Source organism: Nicotiana tomentosiformis, chromosome 3 (assembly GCF_000390325.3).
Source record: "Nicotiana tomentosiformis chromosome 3, ASM39032v3, whole genome shotgun sequence".
NCBI lineage: Eukaryota > Viridiplantae > Streptophyta > Magnoliopsida > Solanales > Solanaceae > Nicotiana > Nicotiana tomentosiformis.
The window spans coordinates 17,985,927-18,012,151 of NC_090814.1; the positions used below are offsets into that span (position 1 = coordinate 17,985,927).

Here is a 26,225-nt window from a genome sequence, read left to right on the forward strand (position 1 = left end):
CGAAAAATGTATAAAATTTATATTTTATATATATATATATATATACACACACACACACACACACACACACACATATTCTATATGTTATATACAAAAATTATACAAGTTTTATACACTTTTTCGGCTACTAATTGTAAATAGTTTCTGGCGTGGGCTAAAAGTGATAATACCCGAGTCTTACTGCACAAAACTGCGGCCCAAAACGACCTTTTATGTTGGGCTTTGTTTAGGCCCAACCCATTGCCTTCACTGCAGCTAAGAGTTGACAACTCCATCTACTCCATGGCGCACGTTAGCATATAGAGACCCATTTCTTTGCTACCACTGTGAAACTCCGGCGAAAAAATCAAGCGGTGAATATTTTCCGGCGAAATGCAGAACCAAGACGATATTCGTAATCTTCCAATCGACATAGCATTCGCTCGCCTCGGAGGTAAAAAAATCAACTAACAAATAAATAAAATTCGATAAAATTCTAAATTGCTTATTTATTTTTCTTCTGTCTATCATTTTTCTGATGAATTTGATTATCGGATTGAAGAATGGTTGGCTGATCGGAAGAGAATTCCGGCGGATTGGCGGAAGCGACTTGCGGCCGTGAGAGCTAAGATTACGACGTCGTTTGCTTCGCTGCCTAAAGACATTGATCCTTACTTTCACACTCTTGATGTTGAAGGTTTTTTTTTTTTTTTAACTTCTTTTTCTTTTTGTGGTTTCTTTGTTTTTATTTTAGCTGTAAAAATTCTTCCTTTTCCCATGAATTTTATGATGTAACAATTCAGGCTTGTAAAAATTTATGCTTTTAAGCCCTAGAATTTGATAATAATCAAGTGTGCTCATGCTCGTGACCTAGTTGCTGCCTTGCTGGTACCTCGAAATAGTACTCTACCTCTGTCCCAATTTATTTGATACTTTTTCCTTTTTAATCTATCCCAAAAAGAACAATACCTTTCTACATTTATTAGTAACTTGTTTTAAACTATAAGTTTCAGAAGTCTTTCTTTCTTAAACTCCAAACACCTTCACATAAATTGGGACGGAGGGAGTATCAGCTAGTGTTAGTTTTGTGTTATTAGTGTACTGCCATACTAAGTTGTAAACTGGCTGAACCATTTTAGAATTAGAGGTTAAAACCAAGATTTTTTTTTGTTTGACCTTTTGTATAGCATTAATAAGAACAGGCTATGCTGGCTCCTTTTCTTTTGTTTTTGAAGAAGAAGAAGCAGGCTATATTAGTTCTTTGAGAAACTGAAAATACAATGGGAAATGAAAGTGTATTTGCTGATTATTTTGTTAAGAACGGTAAAAGTGCTAACAATTAAAGGGCAGCCCGGTGCACAAAGCATCCCGCATTTACGCAGGGTCCCGAGAAGGGCCGCCCTCCTAGGGGTGTGATGTAAACAGCCTACCCTAATGCAAGTATTAGTGGTTGCTTCCATGACTCGAACCTGTGACCTATAGGTCACATAAAGACAAGTTTACAGTTGCTCCAAGGTTCCCCTCAAAAATGCTAACAATTATTAAATAAATAAAAAAAAGAAAAAGTAAAAGAGGAACCGTAAAAATGTTACTTAGCAGTTTTGGATAGGCATACATCTTTGTGTTAGTTAAGAACCGATAATCTTTTCTTATATTCTTTTTTGTCATTAAAATCAGGTAGATGATGATATTTGAAGTATGTTTGCTATTCACTTTCTGACCTTTTATGCTCTTTTCATGGGCCTAACGGCTTGTTTGGATGGTTCTTACATATCGTTTCGTACTTTCGTAATTTATTGTATCCTATTGTTTTATATTGTACTGTATTGTTTTAATGAATACAACATTTGGATAGATTGTATTGTTTGTCGTTGTTTCATGATATCACGCACCAACAAATATAAAGAAAAAACTTGTAATATTACAAGAAAAAGTAGGGTACGAGTTAAAAGTATTACAAAAAAAGCGGGGTAAAGGATAAAATAGAATTATTTAATAATAAGAAAGGGCAAGATGAGAGGAAAAACAAGGTAATGGTGCGAGCATACCAAATCGGTCGTTACTTAAAGTGACACTTTTTGTCGTTACATGATACGATAAAATTTAAGTAACAATCAAAGCAAACATTGTATATAAAGTAACAATACGATACAAAACAATAGGTAACACCCATCCAAACAAGGTGTAACTACTAACTAGTATAATTTAAAAGAAAATTGGTATAATTTGATGGAAATTTCACTTGTCAGAGGAAAAAAAACCAACAATGAAAATTGGTGGAGATTTCAGCTGCTGACATACCATTGAGTGACATTTTGGTTGCATCAATTCTCTGTGGTTCCGATGAAGATATTTTCTACACTCCACTTTTGCTGAGCACGAAAGTATACTGATTGAACATTAATTTTCAGGGATCGGTTATTTGGAAGCCAAAAAAATATATGAGATTCTTCTGAAGTCAACTCCAGAAAGCCGTAATATTTTTGGTCGGCTTTCAGGTGATGCTGTAAGACCTACTCTCTCTTTCTCTCACGATATGTATATGTGTGTGTGTTTCCAATATAGCGTGATCTTATTTTGACTCTTGTCAGGGTGTTTGGGAAGCAATAGTGCGTGCCTATGAGAAGGAATACATTTTCCTTGGTGAAGCTGCTCAGACTATGGTCCAAAATGTTAACTATGAGATGTAAATTTACTAACTTTATCACACTACTAGCAAAACAAATTAAGCTATGATTTGACTGTAGTAATTTTCTGTCAAGATATCTAAGAGCTCTATGATTATTTTGTAGCCCCTATCAGAAGAAGCAGATTCAGAAGACACAGCAGCAACTAGCTGAATTGGAGCGCAAAGAAACTGATATAAAAAGAAATGCAGCTGTTTCGGCGTCTAAATATGTAGAGGCTTGTCAGGAGCTGGGCCTGCAGGTTTTAGCTTGCTTGACTCTGTTACCATTGGATTAGCCTTTTTATTCATTTTTCTTTCCATTTATAATATACTTGACTTTTCTCTTCTATTCAGGGAATAAATGTAAGGTCAGAACTTTTAGAAACTGCCTCTAAATCTCTTCCAACCACATTTAGCAGAATCTTGGAAGTACTTAATGGTGATTCTGTCTCACGGGCTACTGAGTTTTACTCAGATTTCGTCAAAGATGCTCATACAGAAAAGGATGTAGGCGACGAACTTTGTGACTTTCTTTCCCATATCTGTTGTTAGTGTAGCATCAGTGTTTGGTGTAGCATGGATTACTTAAGTTGTTTGTTCTGGTTGCAGAAAACCGCTGCTGTTGTGTTACCAAATCTGAGGAGTGTTTGTGAAAGTCCCCCTTCGACTGATGTTTCCATTAGCTCTGAAGTATTGGAGGTTATGAAAGCTCAAGGAGGATATAATGGCTTAGGTCAAATGACTGTAGAAACTGATATTGCAGCTGATGGGATTGACTGGGATATTACTTTAGATAGCTCTCAAATTGATTGGGACATTGGCACTGTGGAAGAAACAGAAGAAAATGGAAATGGTTTGGGTCCCTATGAGATTGTTAATGCAAGCGATATTTTGCCATCTCCTCGTAATGACAGTGTAGAATCTCATCAGACCTCAAAGGAAGAAGGATTCTCAGCTCCTGAGGTCTCTGCATCAGAAATATCTTGGGATATAAGTGTTGACAATCCTCTAGTTGTTGTGATTGAAGAAGACAGTTCACAAAATAATGCTGTGGAACTACGTTCTCTTCAAAACAATTTAACTGCAGAGAGGAGTCCTCTACTAGAGACAGAGTACAGGAATAAGATACTTGATGACTTATTTGAGGTCTGTATAAATGGTGTTATCCTCTTTTATTTGACTAGTATCTTTAGACAATTTTTCTTTGTTCGGGACTAGTTTATCAACTTTTGTGCTGGAAATAGGCTCTATTATTGAGGCCGCTTGATTAGGTTGTCGTCAATTTGGACTTTCAATGTCTTCGTTGAGTCGTTTTGCCTGGTGGGTTTGACGGTTTCTGACATCTAGTGTTTGATGCTTGGCCATCAGGTGAAAGCATTCTTGAATCAACGGTTGATTGAGCTAAGGAACGAAGAAACTACGTCTTTACAACATCAAGTCCAAGCAGTTGCTCCGTTTGTTCTGCAGCAGTACTCTTCGGATATAATTCAGACAATGCTATCTGACGTTTCCTTAGCCATTTCATTGCTTACAAATAGGAAAACAAGGGACATGATCATGATCCTCAACTCCAAAAGGTACTGATTAGTTATGGATTCCATGAAATTTGTTTCCTGTTGCAAGTTAAATAGTATATTTTCTTCCTTTTTCAGATCTTTATGACGTGCAAAGTTCTTGAATCTGCATGCCCCCAATATATCTTTTGTTTTAAACTGCTAAGTATACATAAACTTTATAAGTTTAGTAATCTATTCACTCTTGAAGTTTATGGCATTCAACTTTTGATAGAGTAATAGCTCACTTCTGTTGTCATCGTGATGAGATGGTTGCCGCACACTAATACTAGATCATTATTCTATGAAGTTTGTGGACTGCAGACTTAACTATTTGTGTTAAAATTGCATGATGGCTGCTGTATTAATCCTAATTCCAGATTTTTGGATCGGTTGGTCAATACTTTGGAGGAGAAAAAGCGTCAGGAAGCCAAGTTAAAGGACGGATTAAAGGACTTGTCTGCTAGGCGTATGGAACTTCAGAATTCGATGTCTTCATCTTGGCCAAAACAAGTGAGTTTCTTATTTTATTTCCCTTCCAGTTTTGTTTAATGTAATTTGCAGTAATTGCAAAAATGTGAGATTAGCTGCTTTGAGTTAAAGTAAGATTAGCTACTTTGAGTTTAAAGTATTAGTTATGTTCTCATAATTTCATTATTTTGGATAAAGTAATCATTGTATTTAAAGTGCGGGCATAAAAATGCCCGGATACAAGAAGTATATCAAAAAGTAGAAACATTCTCATAATTTCATAACATGCTTTCTCTGATTTTCAAATATTTACGATCCCTGACAAGTGGCCAAGTAAATTATGGAACCTTGTGTACATAGTGTCTTTTAGACTTCAACTTTTCCTGTGCTTTTGTTGTCAAGCACAGTAATTCTTACAGATCTTCTGAACTTCACAATGCTGTAATTTATACTAGATATGTATGGTGGCTTTGCAATACATTTTTTCGAATAGTTATCCCACCCCCCAAGAAGAAAAAGAGCACCACTATCAGTGCCTTTTGAAATAACCTCGATAATATCTATTCATATCTCCGAAAGGAAATAAAAATGTGGTGAAGTAAAGCATAGCAGAAGTCCCCTGCCTGCTCTTTCTCTCTTGCATTTGTAATTTTTTTCTTGAAATTTGTTTTCTTTCTTATGCAGGAAGCAGCTATTGCGAAGACCAGGGAACTGAAGAAACTCTGTGAGAGTACACTTTCATCCATGTTTGACGGACGGCCTGTCAATATCATAGGAGAGATTAATACATTGTTAATTAGTAGCTAGTATTAGAAGGCTAGAGCAACTCTTATACATCATGTAACTCTAATTGTTGTTGATACTGTAGAAGTTAAAAATACACACAGTTGAATCTGACGTTGGCAAAACGCAGGGTATTTTGGTTTGCCACTGCTTCACAACCCCTCTTCCCCGAATAAAGGTATCCCGGTGCACTAAGCTCCCGCTATGCGCGGGGTCCGGGGAAGGGCCGGACCACAAGGGTTTATTGTACGCAGCCTTACCCTACATTTCTGCAAGAGGTTGCTTCCACGGTTTGAACCCGTTACGTCAAGGTTCCCCTTCCCCGAATGACAAGACAAATAAAGAATCAACTTTGTTGCGCTCCCATGGAATGTGTGCTAATTATCTTAGTTCTATTTCATAAGCGTGGGATGTTATCCTAGCAACTGAGATTATTTGTGTTTGGTTGAGGTTTGTTCAAGGCCTAAAGCTAGGTGCATAATAGGCTGAGCGCTTCTTCTTTGCTTCATCGATGCTTCAATGCAAGCACCAAGGCGCTGAGACACATGCCTCATCGTCGCCTATTGTTTTTGTTTTGGAGAGAACGACAGCAACCAAACAATCTAATTATAGTTTTTCAATTTATCAGTTCAGATAACTGTTGTCTGGGTTTATAGTTTATCATAACTGAACTACATAAATGTTTCTTTTCCTTTTCCTTTAATTGCGCCCTTCTTTATTTGTGCTTTGCACTTAAATCCTCAATTTACTTCAGAATGTTTTTTCTGATGTATTCACCTTTGATAGCACTGGATTCGTTTGTCACGTTGGGTGGAATACTATCAACTCTTATTCCTCGTTCGCATTTCTATTGTTCTTAAGTACGTAACTTTTTACTTGAAGTGCGGTCTAGTTATTTGTGTTTATTGGCTACGAAACAGTTGAATCTGAGTTCATAGTATGATGTAAAATGCTGGTATTTTGAAATGCTATGTATTCCCACGGTAGAAAGATAAATAACGAGTTAGCTTAACGATAGGAAGACTTTATACCTCTTTGCTCTTCTTTTGGTGAAAATAAATCTGGCAAACAATCCTAGAATTTGGAAAAAGCAAGATAAGAGGGATGTACTCTCTGGAAAAATCAATGAATGCATTAAACTCTATAGAGGCTATACAGGCATTGCAACTTTAACAATCATCCATGCTGATGCTACAATTGTATTGTTGGCATTGAGCTAGGCCTAAAATAGAACTGGAGCTACAAAATCAGGTCAACATAAAAGAATGGAAATGGGTTGTGAAGAAGTCCATGAAAAGAACTATACAAAGTGGTATTCAGCACACTGCAGAGGATCATCAGATGGAGTAGTAGCTTGCAGTTGGTGAGGCAAAGAAGCGGCTGTTGGTTGAACGAAAGGATCGCTCAAAGGGGTCAACCTCATTGCCTTCTGCTGTGGATTTATCTTTTCCAGACTTTGCTTTTTCTGGTCCATACTTCTGTAACACTGACACCAGTGACTGCACAACTTCAGCCATTTGAGGACGGAATTCCTTCTCTGGCTGCTCATATTTTTCAGCAACAGACACAAAAGTTAAGGATAGCTGTCAGCTGAAACCTTTATCTGAAAAGCTTTTAGAAATTATCATAGTTTCATTAGAGTAGTCTTCTAATGAAGATCACTCAATTGTAGTGTGCATGGTCTGTTGTACAAACCTGAATGCATTGGGAAATGATGTCAGCATAAGATGAAAGAGCCCTGGAGGAAATTGTTCTCTTTATGGTTGGATCAACCATGTTCAACAATGACTCACTGTCATGAAGCTTGGAAGAAGCCCATTCCACCAGTGACTGCTCTCCTTTTGGTTTTGAACTGCATTCGTAACAGGAAAAGAAAAAAATATCAGAGACCAAATAATGGTTTTTGACAAAGTTGAGAGAAAGTTGGCATATAGAAACCTGTCAAAAGGGCGTCTTCCAGTTAAAAGTTCAAGAAGCAGCACACCAAAGGAATAGATGTCAGCGTTAGGGTTACCACTTCCACGTTTGACATGCTCAGGCGCAACATAACCACTATCTTCAATAGCCATCTCAGAAGCCTGTCTTGCACCAGTAACAACGACAGTAATTGCTTGTGAGTATGTTGAAAAACTTGTGCTGTAATTCTAGTTTACTCAGCATTTCCCTGAGCAGTTCTTTACTAATCATGAATAATAATTATACTAGTGAAGAAAGGTTATAAGTGTAAAGAATGTACCTTGATTTTAACACTGTTGCTGGCCAGTGGTCTTAGGACAGCTAGTCCACAATCACAAATACGAGGGTTAAGATCTTCATCAAGCAAGATGTTGGCAGCCTTTAGATTGCTATGGGTGATGGGAGGGACACATGACGTGTGCAAGTAGCTGAAAATGTAAGTGGAACGATTAAAGCCATGAACGACACGAGAGTAAGTAAAAGTTTATCCTCATCCACTGCAGTATTTGCAGTCACAATTACAATGACAATGAAAGCTAGTATTGTGTACTTACTTCAATGCCCTAGCAACGCCAATGGCAATGCGGAGTCGGAGGCTCCAAGTCAGAGGCATGCACAGAACATTGTGCAAGGCATCATCAAGTGTCACATTCCTTATGTACTCATACACAAGAAGGTGGTTGCCATGCCCCACACAATATCCAACAAGTGCAACGATATTAGGGTGCCTCAAACGGGATGCAGTTCGAATCACATCCATAAATTGTTCTTCCTCAGTTATGGAGAGTGCTACAGTTTTAATGTTCTTGACAGCCAGAATCTTGCACAACCAAGAAGTAACAAGAGTAAGAAAACTTTGTAAAAAATTCTCTTGGTTAAGTGTGGGAAGTCGCTGCTAGGATATACCTGTCCATCAGGGAAATCTGCTCTATAAACAGAACCAAGGGTTCCTTCACCAAGCAGATTACCGAGACTGAAATTACTTGTGGCCAACTGCAACTCTGCCACTGTATAGTGTTTGGCACATATTGGGATTTTGCACTTCTTGGAGAAACTTCTTCTTTTTGACATTTTCAGAGTCATGGTCGGTGCAGATGGAAACTGCCATGAGGAAATCAGTGGAGGAGAGTCACTGCTGGAGGAATCTGGACTATCGTATTGAGCAGCTAAAGGACCAGTGGTGACTGGTAAAATGAAAAGCACAAACAGAGAAAATATCTATAAGAAATGTGGTTCATTTTCACAGGAAAAATGGTGCATTATCATTGGCGTATGCATTAGGCATTATCAAGATTGTAATTCATGATAATTGAATTTCATATAATGGTACAAGGCATCTAAACTGTAAAATGAAGTGGTTTCTGAAGAATTATATCTGACCTTGGGGTGCACTGATTGGAAGAGACTGCAATGAACTTATGCTGCCTCTTATGCTGTCGAGTGTCTGTTTTTGGGATCGACGAATCCGAAAAGTGATATAGACTGCTGCACCAAATACAGTCAGTACAGCTCCAACAACCATAATAACTATTCCTCCAGAGCCTGGTCTTTTCTTTCTGTTGTCTCCTGTTTCATGGGAAGGATATTTCTCAACGGCACTAGATTCTGTTGTTGGAGGACTAGAAATATTGGGCATAACATCAGTAGGAAACTTCCAGGGAGGATAGTCTGCTCCTCCACTGTGAAACCGATTACCCCCAATCCTGATTATTAGGTAAGACAAAGCCAAATGTCAAGTAGGGTAAAATATACGAAACAAGTAGACTTTGAATCCAGATAGTTTACCATAAGTTGTTTATATTTTGAAAGCTCTCAGGAATAACACCACTAAAATGATTATCTTCAATGTTCCTGGAACAGACACAATTGAGCAATTTGAGTGTCTGAGAGTTTAAACTTTGATAGATAAACTCATCGAAACTGATAACTCACAGGTCATGTAGATGAAGCTCAGCTAGAAAAATTACTGATCCTGTGAATTCATTGCTCTGAAGATACCTGCCAAAAGTACCTCATTGTTACTAATGGAATATGCAACTGGTAGAAATGCTGTCAGTTGTGAAAAAACTTACAATTTTGTAAGGTTCTTCAGAGCTCGAAATGAAGCAGGTAGATCTCCACTGAACTTGTTGTGTGACAGATCCCTGTTGAAACAAATTGTTTTTACTTAAAATTTCCGTAGTAAAATTTTCTTGCCAAGTTCAATTTCTTCACTACTTTAACCTTATACAGCATTGTCTTATGCACCTTTGTTTACCTCATCTATTTGTTTATAGAAAGTACCTCCTGATTTTGGATACATAATGCAAGTATTCTAACTCATGTTTCGGTCGATCACTTTCTAAAGTCAGAAGTATCATACAGAGAGAGACATCTATTGATAAATGACAGATAAGTATAAACAATGGAATTCAAGACATGCCGCACTAATTTCAATCTAGAGCAGAGATCTCACTACACATAAAATATGGCAATGAAGGCTTGAAGCTGTGTCTCATTCAACTACAGAAGGCAGATAATCGATTTTGAAGATCACAGTTTGCTTCATAATGAAAACTAGGAAAAAGAAATTAAGAACAAGAAATATATATCATACATCATTATAAGATTGTCTGAGGCACCAAAGACATCTGCCAGAGGTCCAGATAGTAGGTTATAGCTCAGATTTCTGCAACAAAAGAACACTTGTTAGGACTCTGAGAATCAAATAACCAAAATACTGATAGAAAGAAGAAGCTGCTTACAGGTGCCTGAGATGTTTCATTGAACTCACAGAAGGAGGGATGCTTTGAGTAAAGTTATTGCTTGCCAAATTTCTATATCAACCAAAACAAAAGGCATAGTTCGTGAGATAATGTCTGTGTATAGCTAATTTCTTGCTCTGAATAGGAAAACTAATTGACAAGGATATTCATCTTACAAGTCTGTGAGATTATGTGGCAAGCTATTTGGTATCTCGCCATGAAAATGGTTAGAGCTAAGATCTCTACATAAACAGAAACTATGAGTTATAATCCCAATATATTTTACGTTTTCGTATACAAAATGACACCAAATGAAATAACTTACAGGTGTTTCAAGTGTTGTAGACTAACAAGTTGATCTCCAAGATTACCAGTAAGATTTAACCCTTGAAGTTTACTGCAGGAAACACAGAAACAGGAAATTCAATTGGCTTAATTTGTTGGTGAGCTTGAATTTAGCGAAAAAAGATACAGTAATCAATTATTTTCAGTAAAGTACATCTCAAGTACTGATGATTGATAGCAAGAAACCCCAGTCCATGACTCTTCACAAGGATCACCTCCCTCTAATTTCCAATTCTTAAGTTCAGCAGGGCTGTTTAGAGCTCTGTACAAATCTCTCAGTGCTTGAACTGCAAAAATGAAAATGCTACAATCAAATAAAATTTTCTAATCCCAATACAATTCACTTCTAAAACTGCCCAAGTCAAGAAGTAACCCTACATCTTTCAACCACCAAATTAAGAACTCCCTATGATAAATGCATGCAAAATTAGGAAAACCTAAAATAAAGTAGTTATTTGAAAGAGTGAAAATACCTTGGAGGTCATCAGTGCGGGCAAAAGCTTGAAAGAATAGAACCCCGAAAAGCAAAATTGAAGCGGTAGCCAACCCCAGATTTCTCTGCTTAGCCATTGTGCACAACAACATACATAGAGATCTCCTCTTAACTTCAAAACACGTAACCCTGGAAATGCAAAATTCGGTTATTCTATAATCATCAGAAAATCATCAAACATAAGAAAAATAAAAGAAGTACAAACGCACAATCAAAACCGGTAGTAAAACAAGAAAATCCAACTCAGAAAAGAAGAAGATTCAAGAAGTAGCAGTAGTCCAAGTGAAAGGGAAGTTGAAGACTAATAAAAAATCAGAAACATTCGTGCTTGACAGGAAATCCAGATTACAAAACCCAAAACCCAAAAAAAAGCCAGAAAATCAGACTTTAATTTGTTAAAAGCATGCAAAAAACAAAAAAAAACAAATTATGGGTAAGTAATTGGAAGAGAGATAGGCATACCCAGACGAAGATTTTTTTTGAGAAACAAAATGGAGAAAGGATTCTCTGTTGCTTCGACTCCAGTGGGGGTTGAGCGGTTAGTTAGTTAGTTATAATAGAAGCTGTGCCTCCTCAAAGGAGCGCGGGAAAGATTTTCTTTTTTCTGTTTCCACGGCTTTAATTCTTATAACCTGCCCGGAAACGAAATTTCTTTTAACTATAAAGTGATGCTGTAATTTCTTTTTTTAATGTAGCTTTAACTTTCAACCTATCGTGTCACATTATTTCCTTTATTTTCTTGGTTATCAATTCACGTTATTATAATACATTACTTGTGATCAATATTTGAGTAAGTTGATAGTAAGCAGAGATAAAAATTCGGGTTCAAAAACATTCTCTCTCATGTTAAGGTGATTCAACTATTTATGTTTATACACATAGAAAAAACTTTTTACCTTTATATATAGTATAATTTCTTGGCAAGTAGAATTCAGTTGAGCTTTCTCTGGTGAATATGATTATGTCAAGCTTGATAGTATAAAATGTCTTAGCATCACTTGCGTAAAATATTTAAAACAGTCTATAATAAGCATAGGTTGATAACTTAAAAGAGAGGGTAAGTAAAAAATTATTACAATTTAACCACATTGATACTGTTAAAATTTCTTTCTTGATATATGTAATTTTTATCAAATCCTGTTAGGGAGCATTTTCTCCTTAAATGGGCCTTACGCGATACGAATCTGGATATAATCGGGCTCCAATAAGGATATCGAATATCAGGTGAGAAACCAAATTTTTTTTTTTATCCATTTCTCATGCTCTTTCATCGTCCTTCCCACCCATCCCTCCTTTTTTTTCCTTCCCTTTTTTGGAGAAGACATTGCTAAAGGAGTAAAATTTATGATACTATCAAAGTCGGACTTACTATTATGGTTTCACTCGATAGGATTTAAGATCATTCAATTTTTTTTTTTCTATTATACCCACAATATTAATTATTTATTTCAAATTATTTTCTCAAATTCATTAAAAATATGCATCAATTAATATGAGTATCATGATAAATTATACACTTTATTTATTATTTTTTAAGAAGTGTGCAAAGTCCATAGTGGTATATTATTTTATAACTAACAGGGAGTATACATAAAGGGCTATAATAAAACAAATACATACTTTGAGGACCATTTCAACAATTTTCCGTTTAGCAGGATCCGATCCTCTGCACATGAATCCCAGTATAGTACCCATGGACCTCAATCAAAACGTAGCGCGTTATTCTTGCGCTAGTTCCCACAGAAGCTTGCAGCAGGTAGTAACAATGGCGGAAGAAGAGGAAGAAGATTACATGGGAGACCTTTCTCATTTCATTCCTCCAGAAGCTTCTTCTCTTCCCCCTAATCCCTCCTCTAAACCGGTCAGTTCCCCTCACACCTAGAAACCCTAGACTTTTTTTGCGTGTTGACTAGATTTCCCCAAATCTCATGGAACTATAGTTATTTCATAGTTTAATACTCAATATTATTTCTCAGTATTGCTTGTTAATTTTTACTTTTTTCAATATTCAGTAACCTTAGCTACCTTTTCTTCTAATATTTTTTTTCTTTTCAATTTCCTCTGTCATGTAGGAGTATATTTTCAATATTCACACACTAGTCAGCACTTTGTGTGGTTGGAGTCTCTATATTATTTTTGTTATCACTTATTGGTTTTCATTTGTTTAGAAATGTTTACTTGCATATGTATTATAACAATTAGAACCTTGTTTTCGTAGTTTAGAAATGGATCAAAAGTGACAAAACTGATTCTGCTAGCTCCAATACATGAGAACTAGACTAGGACTAGGGAGCTTACAAAATCCAAAAAATGGTCCATGCTATTTACAGAAGAGAGTTTACACCAGCTAAACTGATTCTTAGAACACCTAGTCTTCAAGGGATGATTTGGAGTTGAGATACCATCTACACGTCTACAATTCCTTTCTGTCTAGATACACCAAAAAATACTAGCAGGGACCATTCTCCAGATATTCCTGATTATTTTTTGATATCCCAGTTATATAGGTTTTATTTTTTTCTTAGGAGTTAGCCAAGATCCAGACCCCACTAGTGGGATTTCACTGGGTCGTTGTTGTTGTTGTAGGAGTTAGCCAAGACTTTTCAGTTTGTACTTTTTCTGCATCTTCTTGATGCCTTTAATGCAACACCTTACTTCATAAAAAAAAAGTTTTATCAACTTTCCATGCCCTCCAGGCTCCAGCTTTCATATGCATCCTTAACACTGAATGGCATAAGTGAACTAAAGTAAAAAAAATAACAGTCAAGTGAAACATGATCCATAGGTTTGCTGCTACAGGACAAGGGAGAAGTAGGTGGTTGATGTTTCTGAGTTGAGCTGACACATGTAGCATCTGTTAACAAGCTGAAAATCCCTTCTTGTGAGGTTATCTTGTGTCAGACATGCTTCTTTGAGGGCTGTCCAATTGAAACAGATCACTTTTGTGGGAAACTTTGTAGCTTCCAGGGCCATTTAAGCAGTTGAGTAGATCATTAAGTTCCCAACCTTGTACATCTTTCTGAACGGCAAGTCCTGATCTGCTCTGAGCTATTGTTGAATTTGGAACAACGGCAATCAAAAATAGGTTGGGGAATTCCTTCTTTAGGATGACGTTTTCTAACCAGTTGTCCTTCCAAAAGCTAATGAAAGCTCCATTCCCCACTCTGAAACTTGTACGTTGATTGAATTCTCTCCATAAATTGCAAATACTTTTCCAAAGGCCTACTCCATGTGGTGATTTGTGTACCAGTGATTTAGCTCCCCTCATTTTACTCTGATTACATCCTTCCAAAGTCCAGGTTCCTCTGAGCTGTACCTCCATAGCCATTTCATTAGCATGCATTTGTTGTGATTCTTGTGAATTTCTAAAAAAATTATGCCTAAACCACCTTGACGTTTAGGTTGAGTGAGTGAATTCCATTTTACCAGGTGAAACTTGTGGCTCTGGCTGTTGCATTCTCGTAAAACTGTCTTGATTTTATCAAGATATTCAGAACCTTGCCTGGAATGGGAATAAAGACATAAAATATGTAGGTAACCCATCAAAAACATTGTTGATTACTGTTAAACCGTCTCCCATTGATAAGTATTGCATTTTCCAGGTTGCCAATCTTCTTTCAAACCTTTCAGTAACTCCATTCCGGATCTCAGCTGATCTCAGTTTTGCATCAAGCGGCAATCCCAGGTAGGTTGTAGGAAATGCCCCAATGTTGTAGCACATTGTTTCAGCTAGTTCTTCCAAATTGGAGACATTGTTGACTGGATAGAAGGTACTTGCCAGCATATTGATGTGTAATCCACAATGGCTTCAACGAGCAGCAGTGTGAGATTGAGATTTAGCACCTGGTGCCTATCTGTCCTTCAAAGCGTATCATCTGCATACAACAAGTGTGAGACTGATATTGAGTCGCTAGGATTGTGACCCACCTTGAAGCCTTCTATCCACTTCAATTGCCTCGCGTTTTTGTAGTATTTTGCTAAGTCCCTCTATAGCCAAAATGAAAAGGAAGGGAGATAGAGGGTCTCCCTGTCTAAGAGCCTTTTGAGGAGAGAAAAAACCCACAGGACCCCTATTGGCCAAAACTGAATGTTTTACTTAATTATGCTGAATTTTTTCCACTTCTCACCAAATCCCATCTGTCGGAGGACTGTTATAAGCTAGGTCCAGTTTATCTTATCAAAGGTTTTCTCAATGTCATAGGCTAGCTATGGCTCGAGTAACTTTTTATCATAATTTTGGACCGACTGTTAAATTGTTTGTTTAGATTTCTTTTCTTTTCTTAGACTTTCAGTGCAAAATTGAGTCTAAATTCAGTGGGACAAATTATAAAATTATGGCAATGGTGTTAAATTGATGATATGGTATGTTGTTGCCTCTGACCCTAATCCGTGTGTCTTTTGGTTTCCAGGCATCAAGATCAAATAAGCTTGTAGTTTCGAATTCTTCAAACAAGAAACGTAAGGTGTTAAACTGGCAAGAACGCAAAAAGCTCAAGAGAGAGAAGAAGCAGATTGAAGAGGACCAGAAAACTCTAGTTAACTTAGAGTCAGCAATTCCTGAGACCAACATTGGATTCAAGATGTTGAAACAAATGGGATATACTCCTGGATCAGCATTAGGCAAGGAAGGCTCGGGTATGTCTGAACCCGTGGGGCTGGAAATCAGAAGGGGCCGTGCCGGGATTGGGAAGGAAGATGATAAGGTAGAGAAGATGAGGAGGGAAATGGAGAAGGCCGACAGGGATAGAAGGAGAGAAGCAGAGCTAATGGAAACTTTTGGATCTCACCTGAAGGAGCGATGGAAGGAAAAGAGGATCGTCAGCAATTTTCACAAGGCTGAGGCAGTACTGGCTCAGTTAGAGAATAGGGAGGTAGTAGAGGAGAAAAAGGAAGAAGAGGATGAAGAAAAGGAAGAGGAAGAGGAAGAGGAAGAACTGATCACTGAAGAGGTATTGTATTCTGTATCATTTTCGAATGATTTCTTAAATAAGCAATTAAGATTTAAGCAAAATTCTAAGTTGGAAACTAGCATCTAGTTCCCTTTTGCTTTTAACCCATTTTATGAAAAAACTGAGTTGGCTTAGGTTTGCTTTGCAAAACGATTCTAGGACGGTTAGTGATTAGCAATACCAGATGCGTAGTTTCCTGGTGGCTGACTTCTTATATATCGTATGTAATACTTATGGCTTATAGATGTCAAATCTCTCCTGTAAGTCATTTGTTTTGATTTTTATGATATACTTATGATCCACGTTTGTCTTGAGTGGATGCTCTTTTCTGGAAGCATATGTAAAACTGCCTGCTCTTGATTTTCTTATTTTATTTTTGACTTCCCAATAAGTGCATATGATTCTTCCTAATGGTGCTTTTTTTGGCTTTCTTTGAGTATGGTATGTTTGCATTGCCATTCTTAATTAAGGTTACTTTCTTGTTTAGCTCGCTGCTTGAAATGCTTGTGTTCTCGTTTAACCTGGTACTAATTTTGGGTACTGCTTCACTTTTGTCAATGCAGGATTTGCTCAATACATTGATGAAACTGAGAGATGAATATCATTACTGTCTTTTTTGTGGATGTCAGGTTAGTAGATGATTATCTTAGATAAATAGTAGCGATTTATTTTCCCAACTTTAATTATGGTTCAAAACCCAAATTTAGTCTTGAACTGGCGTGGTGAGATTGATATTGAAGATAAGAATTGTGTTGTCACGAACTTCTTAGCTCTTTATGTCTCCAGCCATAAAATGTCTTGACATCAAGATGTGCGAGCTAGTGCAGTCCAGAAGATAACAGCCCCTTGATTTTGGGGTAAGGGTTCAGGATTTGTTGAGAACATTAGGTGGTGAAATTAATGAGTTTAGCAAATTAAACCAAAGGAGAGGTAAATAAATGCTTGACTACTATAACGACTAATTATCCATCTAATGGATACATCCTTGTCTATCTGTTAGAGATTAGAGATTGTGCGTTGCAGACTCTGGAATTTCCAACGTTCTACTCAGTGGTATCACGTAAGGGGGAGTGGAAAGGAAACAGGCTATAGCCCGCACATTTTTCCTTGAATAGAATGGCTCTAATCAACTAAATTCGAAACTCAATCTTGGCTACTTTAATTACTGATTCTCCATCTCCTTGGGTAATTTTTTGTCTATCTATTAGAGATAAGAGAGATAATGTGTTGAAATGTCACCGTTACATATCAATTAAATTTGAGAGGTAATGTGTTGGACTCTCTCGGATTTCCAGTTTCTAGTTAGAGGTATCATGTAAGGGGAGTGGAAAGTAAACATGGAATAGCGCACACATTTTTCCACGAAGATAAAGGCCCTCGTCATATCTGTATCTTATTGCTAATATTCTTTTTCTTTTTGCAGTATGAGTCAACCGAGGCGCTGCTGTCTAACTGCCCCGGGGTAGCTGAGGAGGACCACTAAATGCCATCTCCCAATTGGCCTCAGCAGCAAGACGTCAAAAAGAAATTTAAAACCCTCCTAAACATATGGAAAATTCCAGGGATGATAGGAGCAACATCCATTGCCCTAATTATGCATCTCTGCAAATAAGAGCTCAGAATGACAATTGTTTTCGCACTTGACTGATTCCTTTCAGGCAAATGTGGATTCTCAAGAGATAGAAAGCAGAATCCTCAGACAACATTGGTGCATCTCCCATTGCATGGAATTGCATTTGTTGAGCCAGGAGCCTTTATAGCATGCTATGGATGGCAGCTGGATATCAAGATGAGTGTTCATGTAATACATAGCTGTTGATTGAAGTTGTAGCTATTCTTCATATGTTGATTCCCTTGTAATGTTAGCACTGTCATATTCGATTGCTCCAAAGGTCGTATAAGCTTCCCATAATTTTTTTTTTGTTGTACACCACACACTATCTTGTCTGTTCAGCAGCGGTCTCCGCGTCAGCTGGGGTGATCCTGGACTCATTGCCAGGATGGGGCTGTTAAAAAAATTGAGTGTACAAAAATATGAAGAGAGTATTATTGCTCATATTCCAATTGGATTTGACCAACTCGAGTTTGAACAATGTATCATTGTGTACCTCACTTATTCTGGCTCTTTGGTTTAGGATGGATCTGGACTGAACTGCTCATAGTATAAATATAATGATTAGTCAATGTAAACTAAGATAAGTATTGACTTTTTAAAAAAAATAAAAAATAGAGAAGTATTGAATTGTCAAGCCCGGCCAAAAAGTTGACTTGTAAGTTGCAAGTAATGAACTTGGCCTTCTTGATGTGTTAACCATCTGTCAAATGAGGCTCAGGCTTAATTTGAAGTATCTCAATGGTGTAACGCCGTCAACTACTTAGGAGTAAATGTGGAAGCTGACTTTAATCTCTTGTTTTGGAGTAAAAAACAGCTCATGAAAAAAGAAAAGGAGCATATTATATTTAATCTCGACGTTCCTTTAATCCATAGTTTAGAAAAATGCAGCAACAAGGGACAAGAAGCCCACACAGGCAGCAAGGTGCATGGCACTACTAAGACTATTGGTGAAACCACTGCTGGCGAGAAGCCTCGTAGGCCTGCATGGGGGAGCATACCATAGTGAAGAATGTAAATCTGAACAATGGAAGAGCTTGAGCAAAATAAAAAATAAAAAAATTGATAACGTCATAAGAAAACACCTTAACAAGTTCACCTACTAGCGCCTAAAGGGCGGCAGTCCAGTGCACAAATCATCCTGCCTTCATGCAAAATTCAGAAAAGGGCCGCACCCCTAGGAGTGTAATGTAGACAACCTATCCTGATACAAGCATTACTGGCTGCTTCCACGGCTCAAACCTATGACCTATTAGTCACACAGAGACAACTTTACCATTGGTCCAAGGTTACCATCGCCTAAACATCTTAATCAATTCTAGTTCGAACTATCTACATATCATCTTACCACCCCATTGCATGGGAATATCTCTGCTCTTAGTAAGATGGACACTGCTCTTCCTCGATGTGTATATCAAGAAAGGGACAGTGGAAGAAAACACCAAGCTGCTTTAAAAAGAAATGCAAAGTACACGGCAGCAACAAGAAGTTAAACGGTACACACAATTCATAAAATAACCACATTGGAAGTCATTATTGATAAACTCTGGGAGAGTTGCACAAAGGCAGCATCATAAAAAGCGCCATTAGTCAACATACAGACTTACAAACACGATGCCATTTATTGAACAAAAGTCTTCCAACGACAATGATAGTTAGATATGAAGGAGATGACACTCAAAGTGTCCAGTGCACATTCTGAACAGAAGAATCGTAACCCTTTGAGTGCTCCAGTTCCATGTACTGTCTTCCACTGTGCTGAGCCATCCCAAGCTCAGCAGAGTACTGATTGACAGCAAGTTGAGAAATGTGACCCAGCCCGAGATCAGGAGGTATTGCATGTGAACTGCTACTAGCTTCATTTCCTTTAAATCCCCATTGAGGGCCTGAGTAGTGATTGACAGGAGCAGCATGGGAACCCGATGGCTGAACGGTATGTCCGCCATCAGTGTTAACCAAGTCGTTAACCCCGAGGCTAGAGGATTGGTTCCTCGAGCCCCACGACTCATTTGACAGAAGAGAGAGAGCACCACTGGAATCTGAGACTCCAGAGAAGCAGTTTCCGGAAGGAATAATACCAGGACCAGAATAATTGGCACCCCTAGCAACTGAACCTTGCAGAACAAGGTCGGATGTAGGATTTTCAGAACTGTTCAGCCAATGACTTTGGAGAAGCTTCCCTGATGCAGTGGATTGATTATCCCATCCCCGCTCAGATGATCTAGTATTTGGCCATGCACCTCCAGTGAGATTCGGATATGCAGTGAAGTCGACCAGAAAACTTCCAGATCTGCCATTGTTTTCTGCAAGTGCAGATGTTAAAACAACTATGGTAAGCATGAAGTAACAGAGCCAAAGAAATGCTTAAGCTCCATGAAGTCTTAATGCAAGGAGCACCCTTACCAAATATTGATGAAGAAAGACTTCCATAGCGATTAGACAAAAGAGATCCAGGTGGAGGTTTCCTGCGACGCTCATTATGGCCTGCTAGGCGCCTGCGGCAACTGCGTTTCCCTTGGTCAAATTCTGGCAACCGATGGAACCTGGAAGCAAAGTACCAACCATTAATTCCAGGCAAAGAGAAGCAACTGATCAAAGATATTGTTAGCCAATTACAAACTAGCATTTTCCATTATTATTAAACAACATACTGATATTTAAAATCCACCTTATTTGCAATAAATCATTCAGCAAACCATTTAAATTTTGGGAAACACAGCTTAGCTATGGCATCCCCTTAACCCCTCAGACAAATAAAATAAGGTTCGATCACTGCAATACGGATAAAGAGCCAAATGTAATTAACGATGGACACCTTGGAAGCACTTCTGTTATCATACCATCATGTAAAAGTAGTTATATTATATGGTTAGACATGTCAAAAATAATGCTGAGGTTAGCCCTCGCTCTTGGTGGTTTCTAACATTTTTTGTTTTTCAAGCCACTTTATTATTGTAGTTAGATCAACAATTCAAGCGCTCTTGATCACATAAGATTTAACCAAAACCTGAACAAGCATTTGTTACTTTCCGAGATCTATTGATGATAATAATGAGCTTAACAATACAAATAGCAACGAAACTAAAGAATTTAACAAAAGCAAGAAGCCAAAAAGGAGTTATAAATGACATATAGGGTGTGTGTGGTACGAAGGGAAATGTTTTCCAAGAAAATGTTTTCCTGAAAAATGAGTGGTTTTATCACTTATTTTCCCATGTTTGGTTGGTGAGTGAAAAGTTTTTTTCGAAAAATATTTTCTAGTGTTTGTAATAATTTTTAGAAAAATAATTTTTTATGCTACTTTCCTTGCCCCCTTCCCCCAAATCTCCATGTTTCCTGTCCCCCCGGGAAAATACTCATTTGATTGAAATGAAAGAAAATACTTTTTACTATATCATTTTGTTGAAATGAAAGAAATTACTTTTTACTACGTCATTTTGTTGAAATGAAAGAAAATACTTTTTTTACATCATGAAAAGAAAGTGATTTTTTTGTTAAAATGAAAGAAGATATTTTTTACTACATCATTTTGTCGAAATAAAAAAAAATACTTTGACATCATGAAAAGAAAAGAAAGTACTTTTTTGATGAAATAAAAGAAGATACTTTTTACTACATTATTTTGTTGAAATGAAAGAAAATACTTTTTCTATATCATGAAAAGAAAGTACTTTTTTTGTTGAAATGAAACAAAATACTTTTTTTATATCATGAAAAAAATACTCATTTTGTTGAAATGGAAAAAGAAAGTGCTCTATCTACAACATGAAAAGAAAGTATTCTTAATAATATTTCTATTTAGGGTGGGGGTAGGGCAAGGTTGAGGTAAGGTGGGTGGTGGGTTGGTGGGGATGGGGAATAGGGTGGGGAAGGTTGAAGAAGAGTTTTGGAAAATATTTTCCCTTCTCTTGATAGGAAAAATATTTTCCTCTAAATGGAGGAAAATGAGTTCATGAGGAAAATGTTTTTCAAAACATTTAAGCCAATCAAATATGGAAAAATTGAAAACTTCATACCAAACACACCCATAAAGAACAACTTAATGGTATCATATCAAATCAACTACCTAGAGGCTTTGGATCAAGTGCAGTCTCTTACTTTAACCCCCCCCCCACAAAAAAAGTTAAAGTGGAAACAAAGAAAAGAAAATCATGATTCAACTTGAAGTGCCACAACCTTTTTCCCCCAAAAGATGGTGTGATGTCGGACTGTTATATTGTGAAAAATGTTAACGTAATGTGTAAGAAATTGTAAATATGGCAAGAATCCATTCCTTGTAAATATGGGAAGGTTTGGTATCCCTATGATTGTGTAACTAGAAGTTGGAAGTTCTTTCTTTTCCTTTTCCGAGTTACTAGATGCTTCAGGGAATAACCAAGCACTTCATTCCCCAAATCTCTCATTCCTCCTTTCTTGACATAGTATCAAAGCCGATGGTTAGACAAAACGAGTAGGGAGATAGCGAATAGTTTGGAGTTGGTTGGTTGGAACACTTGGGCCCATTGGAGACGCATAAAAGCAGTCTGGTAATGTCCTTGATGGCCACAAAATTTTTCGAACAATGTAAGTAGCACATAACAAATCTCAAACCTGTTAACTTTCGTGGTGAGCTGGCCCGTCAGTCTTGGTGGTAGGCCATGCAGTGTATAGAAGATTTGTTAGGGGTATGAACAAAGTCCCATATTGACAGTTGAAGCTTGAAGGAAAAGAAGATACATGTAAGATGTAGGGATATTTTTAAATTGTGTAGACCTTTGGGGGAAATCCTGCTAGCTTGGCCCAAAGCGAACAACTATGTCACGAGTGTCTTTGGGCTGGTATGAGGCCCACCAAACTAGTATTCACTTTATACTACCAAGTGAGTAGTCTAAGATGTTACCTTAGAGGTGGTTGGAACCACCCCTCCCCCCCCCCCCCCAAAAAAAAAAAGGAAGGCATAAGTTAAGCACATAAGGACTTTGGTATAACGATGACTTGAGCTAAGAGAAAGAAGTGAGGATTCATATAGTCGAATCCCACTTGTTTGGGACTGAGGCGAAGTTGTTGTTACGTTAAGCGCATCAGGAATTAGCAGCTAAAATATCTTTGAAATAGAAGACGAACATGAAAAACTTTTCCCTTGTCAGAAGAGCTAATGCAGACATGGCAACAACTAACAAAGAACCAAAAAATGTACTGCCATTTTTGTTTTAAAGAAAAATCAACTCACTAGGATTAATCTGGATCTTGTAAGAATGAATATCAATGCCATCTATGGCAGAAAGTAAATTCGTGCAAGGCAAGTACCTTTCTCATAAAAAAGAAGACACCACATTGCTTCAATCGGATCACTAAATTGAATGTCCTATCAAAAGAATTTAAGCCAATGTAGACAATGTAGCTACTTATCCATGTAGGACTCTTTGAAAGAGTACTTCTTGCATCCAGAAGGATTTCTTTTTGTTCTCCAGATAATTAGAGTTCTAGCACTGGAGCTATTATATCCTTATTTCAGCTTGGAAAGGCACTGCAGTTACTTTATTTGATACTGAGATAGAACAACCAAGCCACTCAAGGTAAACCACAGAGTACTCTTCATTGCAGCGAGCAAACTGATCAAGCACTAGCCACTCTATTCCTGTTAGCCTCAGGCTACAACTCATGCCTATAATGTTGTCTGCAGTAGTTATTTTTAATTGTTGATTACAGTGCATGATGTCAATTCTGTGAATCTCAAAAAAGGGGCTTTTGACATGGAAATCCAGGAGATTGGTTATTTCAAAGTAAATGAAAATTCAGCAGAACTTAGACAACACAAAAATAAAGTTGAAGTTAATCCTTTACAGCACAAATTTTAAAATTGTTTGCCAGAGAACTTCACCATGTCTAGACTTGGGTGAGAGTAGCATGAGACACAGAACAGACAAATATGTTGGTGCAAAAAAAAAAAAAAAGGTTTTAGCAATAAAAAACACACCTTTAGTCAATAACTGTAGTTTCAATAAATTGGAGAGAGTTTGCACTATCATTTGTGATAATCTTTTTTTTTGGGGACAAGTGCATTATCAGTTAATGATTCCTTCTTCTAAGCGATACTGCATGCATAATGAAAGCCAGATTCAAGAAGAATAGCAAAGATCCTACATTTTTCCCCAACCCCAACTCCTTTTCAGAACGAAAAAATAGGAAAAAGTTAAAAACTAGATAGAGGGTAATAAAGAAAGGAAGAGTTGTTTGCATAACTCTATTTCCCTGTCAAGAAAACCAACAAATAAGTATTCTGATTTAATAAGTGTAAGTTAACTGCTGTGTTTTGTTGACATCTCTTCAACAACAACTAAACTAGCAGAGGATATCTCTTCACAAATACTCTCAACTTAATTTACTTGGTCTTGTCCTTTTCCTTTTTAGCTTTTACCAAATTCTTCAGCATCCATTATGCTGTCCAAAACGAACAAAAACATATCCATCATATAAAATATATAACTTCGACTTCTGAGGGGAAAATGGGCACGTAACACTGAATTTATATTATTCCTGATAGTAATTTAGTACAGTAACATTTATTTTCTGATAAAACTGCTCAGAGTTGAATTTTTACACCTGCTCCATCATTCAACCCTTTTCTACGGATATTATTACTTCAACGTGAGTATATCTGCGCCAGTGACAATGCAACTTCTCCTAAACTTTTTTTTTTGAGATGGAATGCAACTTCTCCTAAACTTGGAGTTATTCTTCTCTTTTTCCCCTGTTTTCTCTAACGAACCATGCAATATAATTGTTATCTTGTAACTAAATTTGTTAGAATGCTCAATGAACTAACCCAAAAACATAGATAGGCCAATTTTCGAAGAGGAAAGCCTCCATTGTGTTAACCGCAGCAATTTAAACATACTATTTCTTTGACCAGTAACTTGGCTTCAAAACACTAATTTACATCATCTTTTCTCCAACCACACTTTCACGCTCAGCGACAAAACACATGTTTTTGAGTGAAGCACAAACCCAAACACCACCTTACCACAGCCTCCTCAAACCAACAAAAGTTAATTCCTGGAAACTCTAACACACCGTATAGCCATGATCATATCTAGAACTTTCGAACTTTATTAATCCTGCAGTTGTAGTCATACTAAAATTATTGGAGTACGCTATATCTCCCAAAGTTAGTCTCCTATTGCTTCCCAAGTAAAATGAAAGAAATATTTCTTTTCAAATGCAATACGCATTAACTTTTCTTTCAATGAAGAATGTATAACAGTCATTTTGAAACAGAAAAAAAGCTCTACGAACATATACGTCTAGTACTTTTTACATTTTTTCTGAATATTTAAATTTGTTTTTCAGAAAAGCAAATCATGGTTTAAGAAGACTGATTCTTGATTAGGTAGTAATCCTAGTATTTTTTTCAAGCCATTAGTTCCTGCTGAATCCTCCACAAGAAGCAGAAGATTGCACTGAACATCTAAAACAAAATCAAACACATATCACATTCAACCACAGCATAGTGGAATTCTCAGCTTTCAAGTAGCTTTTGGATGTTATATTAGGGAAGAAAAACTGAAAGAGACACCTTAACTAGACAAAAGATAAATATTATATAAATCCTCTTGCACCAATGAATTAGTAAACACCAAATTAACAAATCCATCATAGTCAACTCTCCAAATAAACCAATAAGCAAACTCCACAGAGGCACAGGACCACAACTTCATAAGCACAAGAAACAAATAGCAAGCAATAGTTTAATATTTCAATCATATGCATGCAGCTATATATATATATACTAACTAGAGGCATATTATTTTTTTTTTTTTTTATGAATGTGGTGTTTGAGCCTGTTTGCGTACACCTCGACTATGTTACAAGATACCTGCTAACTCTTGGCTACACAGGTATCTCGTCTGTCCACCAAGGCGAAATCAGCTAGTGTTTTTGGCCTCTGGGACAGTAATATTTTTTTTTTAAAAAAAATGAAATTTTATAGTAGTAATTAATAAGGTCTGACCTGCTACACTGTTGACAAAATCTTTGTTCAAGACCAGCAACAATGACCACAGGAGACTTAGAATGTGTAGCACAGACTTTGTGCCTTGAATAATAAGCCTTAACATCACTCAGATCTGCTTCACACCCTTCAACTTGACACCTAGATGGCTGTCGACCTTGAACCACACCACCCCCTCTTCCTTTCTTGGACGTCGTCGGCGCCGGAGTTCCGGTGACCGGAGATGAAGACGACCCAGTTGCTGATTTGGGGTGGTGAGGTCCAACATGTTCAAAGTAGATTTTTTGACCAAATTTTAAAGTGTTAGGAGGAGAGTCAGGGGAAGTAGAAGTAGTAGAAGTAGAAGAAGAAGCAGAAGCCAGAAGTTCCATTTCCGACTTACTGAGCCCATTCATTACAACCTTCTTTGAGTCAAATCATTGATAAATAAAAATAGGTGCCCCCCCATTCAGTTTGAAGAGACCCTGTCACTTTATTTACATTTATGGTGAAGCAGAGTTGTGAAAGCCTTAAAAAAAGAATTCTTTAATAAAAAACTTTTTTTTGTGATTATCTTATGTCCAAATATATGTGTGAATACTTTTTTTATTTTTTATTTTTTATTTTATGTGTGAATTGGGACTTGGGAGTATCTAGATTAAAGAAAAAGGGGGTTTAGTGGTAAGAGTTTAAGTTATAATAT

General features: G+C 37.1%; 4 protein-coding genes across 4 annotated transcripts; 2 read left to right on the plus strand and 2 right to left on the minus strand.

Moving 5' to 3' along the window:
* The first annotated feature begins 273 nt into the window (after positions 1-273).
* On the plus strand, positions 274-5,579 carry LOC104105498 (CDK5RAP3 protein homolog). Its single transcript, XM_009613818.4, has 10 exons — positions 274-433; positions 542-676; positions 2,391-2,485; positions 2,571-2,665; positions 2,772-2,907; positions 3,002-3,154; positions 3,257-3,793; positions 4,016-4,224; positions 4,581-4,713; positions 5,356-5,579. Exons 1-10 carry the CDS (start codon positions 373-375, stop codon positions 5,476-5,478), a joined length of 1,677 nt encoding a protein of 558 aa, XP_009612113.1. The 5' UTR covers positions 274-372; the 3' UTR covers positions 5,479-5,579.
* A 996-nt stretch (positions 5,580-6,575) lies between these two features.
* Positions 6,576-11,521, minus strand: LOC104105497 (protein STRUBBELIG-RECEPTOR FAMILY 2). Its single transcript, XM_018773910.3, has 17 exons — positions 11,455-11,521; positions 10,973-11,121; positions 10,654-10,786; positions 10,480-10,551; positions 10,331-10,396; positions 10,155-10,226; positions 10,007-10,078; positions 9,483-9,554; positions 9,343-9,408; positions 9,196-9,261; positions 8,791-9,113; positions 8,317-8,594; positions 7,965-8,230; positions 7,691-7,838; positions 7,393-7,532; positions 7,150-7,306; positions 6,576-6,995 (listed from the first exon to the last, which is right to left on the minus strand). Exons 2-17 carry the CDS (start codon positions 11,082-11,084, stop codon positions 6,792-6,794), a joined length of 2,247 nt encoding a protein of 748 aa, XP_018629426.1. The 5' UTR covers positions 11,085-11,121; positions 11,455-11,521; the 3' UTR covers positions 6,576-6,791.
* A 1,135-nt stretch (positions 11,522-12,656) lies between these two features.
* On the plus strand, positions 12,657-18,019 carry LOC104105496 (uncharacterized). The gene is made up of 4 exons (XM_009613815.4): positions 12,657-12,853; positions 15,402-15,941; positions 16,505-16,570; positions 17,365-18,019. The coding sequence occupies exons 1-4, from the start codon at positions 12,665-12,667 to the stop codon at positions 17,422-17,424; spliced, it is 855 nt and encodes a 284-aa protein (XP_009612110.2). The 5' UTR covers positions 12,657-12,664; the 3' UTR covers positions 17,425-18,019.
* A 1,040-nt stretch (positions 18,020-19,059) lies between these two features.
* Positions 19,060-26,013, minus strand: LOC104105495 (squamosa promoter-binding-like protein 9). Its single transcript, XM_009613814.4, has 3 exons — positions 25,544-26,013; positions 19,957-20,096; positions 19,060-19,856 (listed from the first exon to the last, which is right to left on the minus strand). The coding sequence occupies exons 1-3, from the start codon at positions 25,936-25,938 to the stop codon at positions 19,231-19,233; spliced, it is 1,161 nt and encodes a 386-aa protein (XP_009612109.1). The 5' UTR covers positions 25,939-26,013; the 3' UTR covers positions 19,060-19,230.
* Between the last annotated feature and the right edge of the window lie 212 nt (positions 26,014-26,225).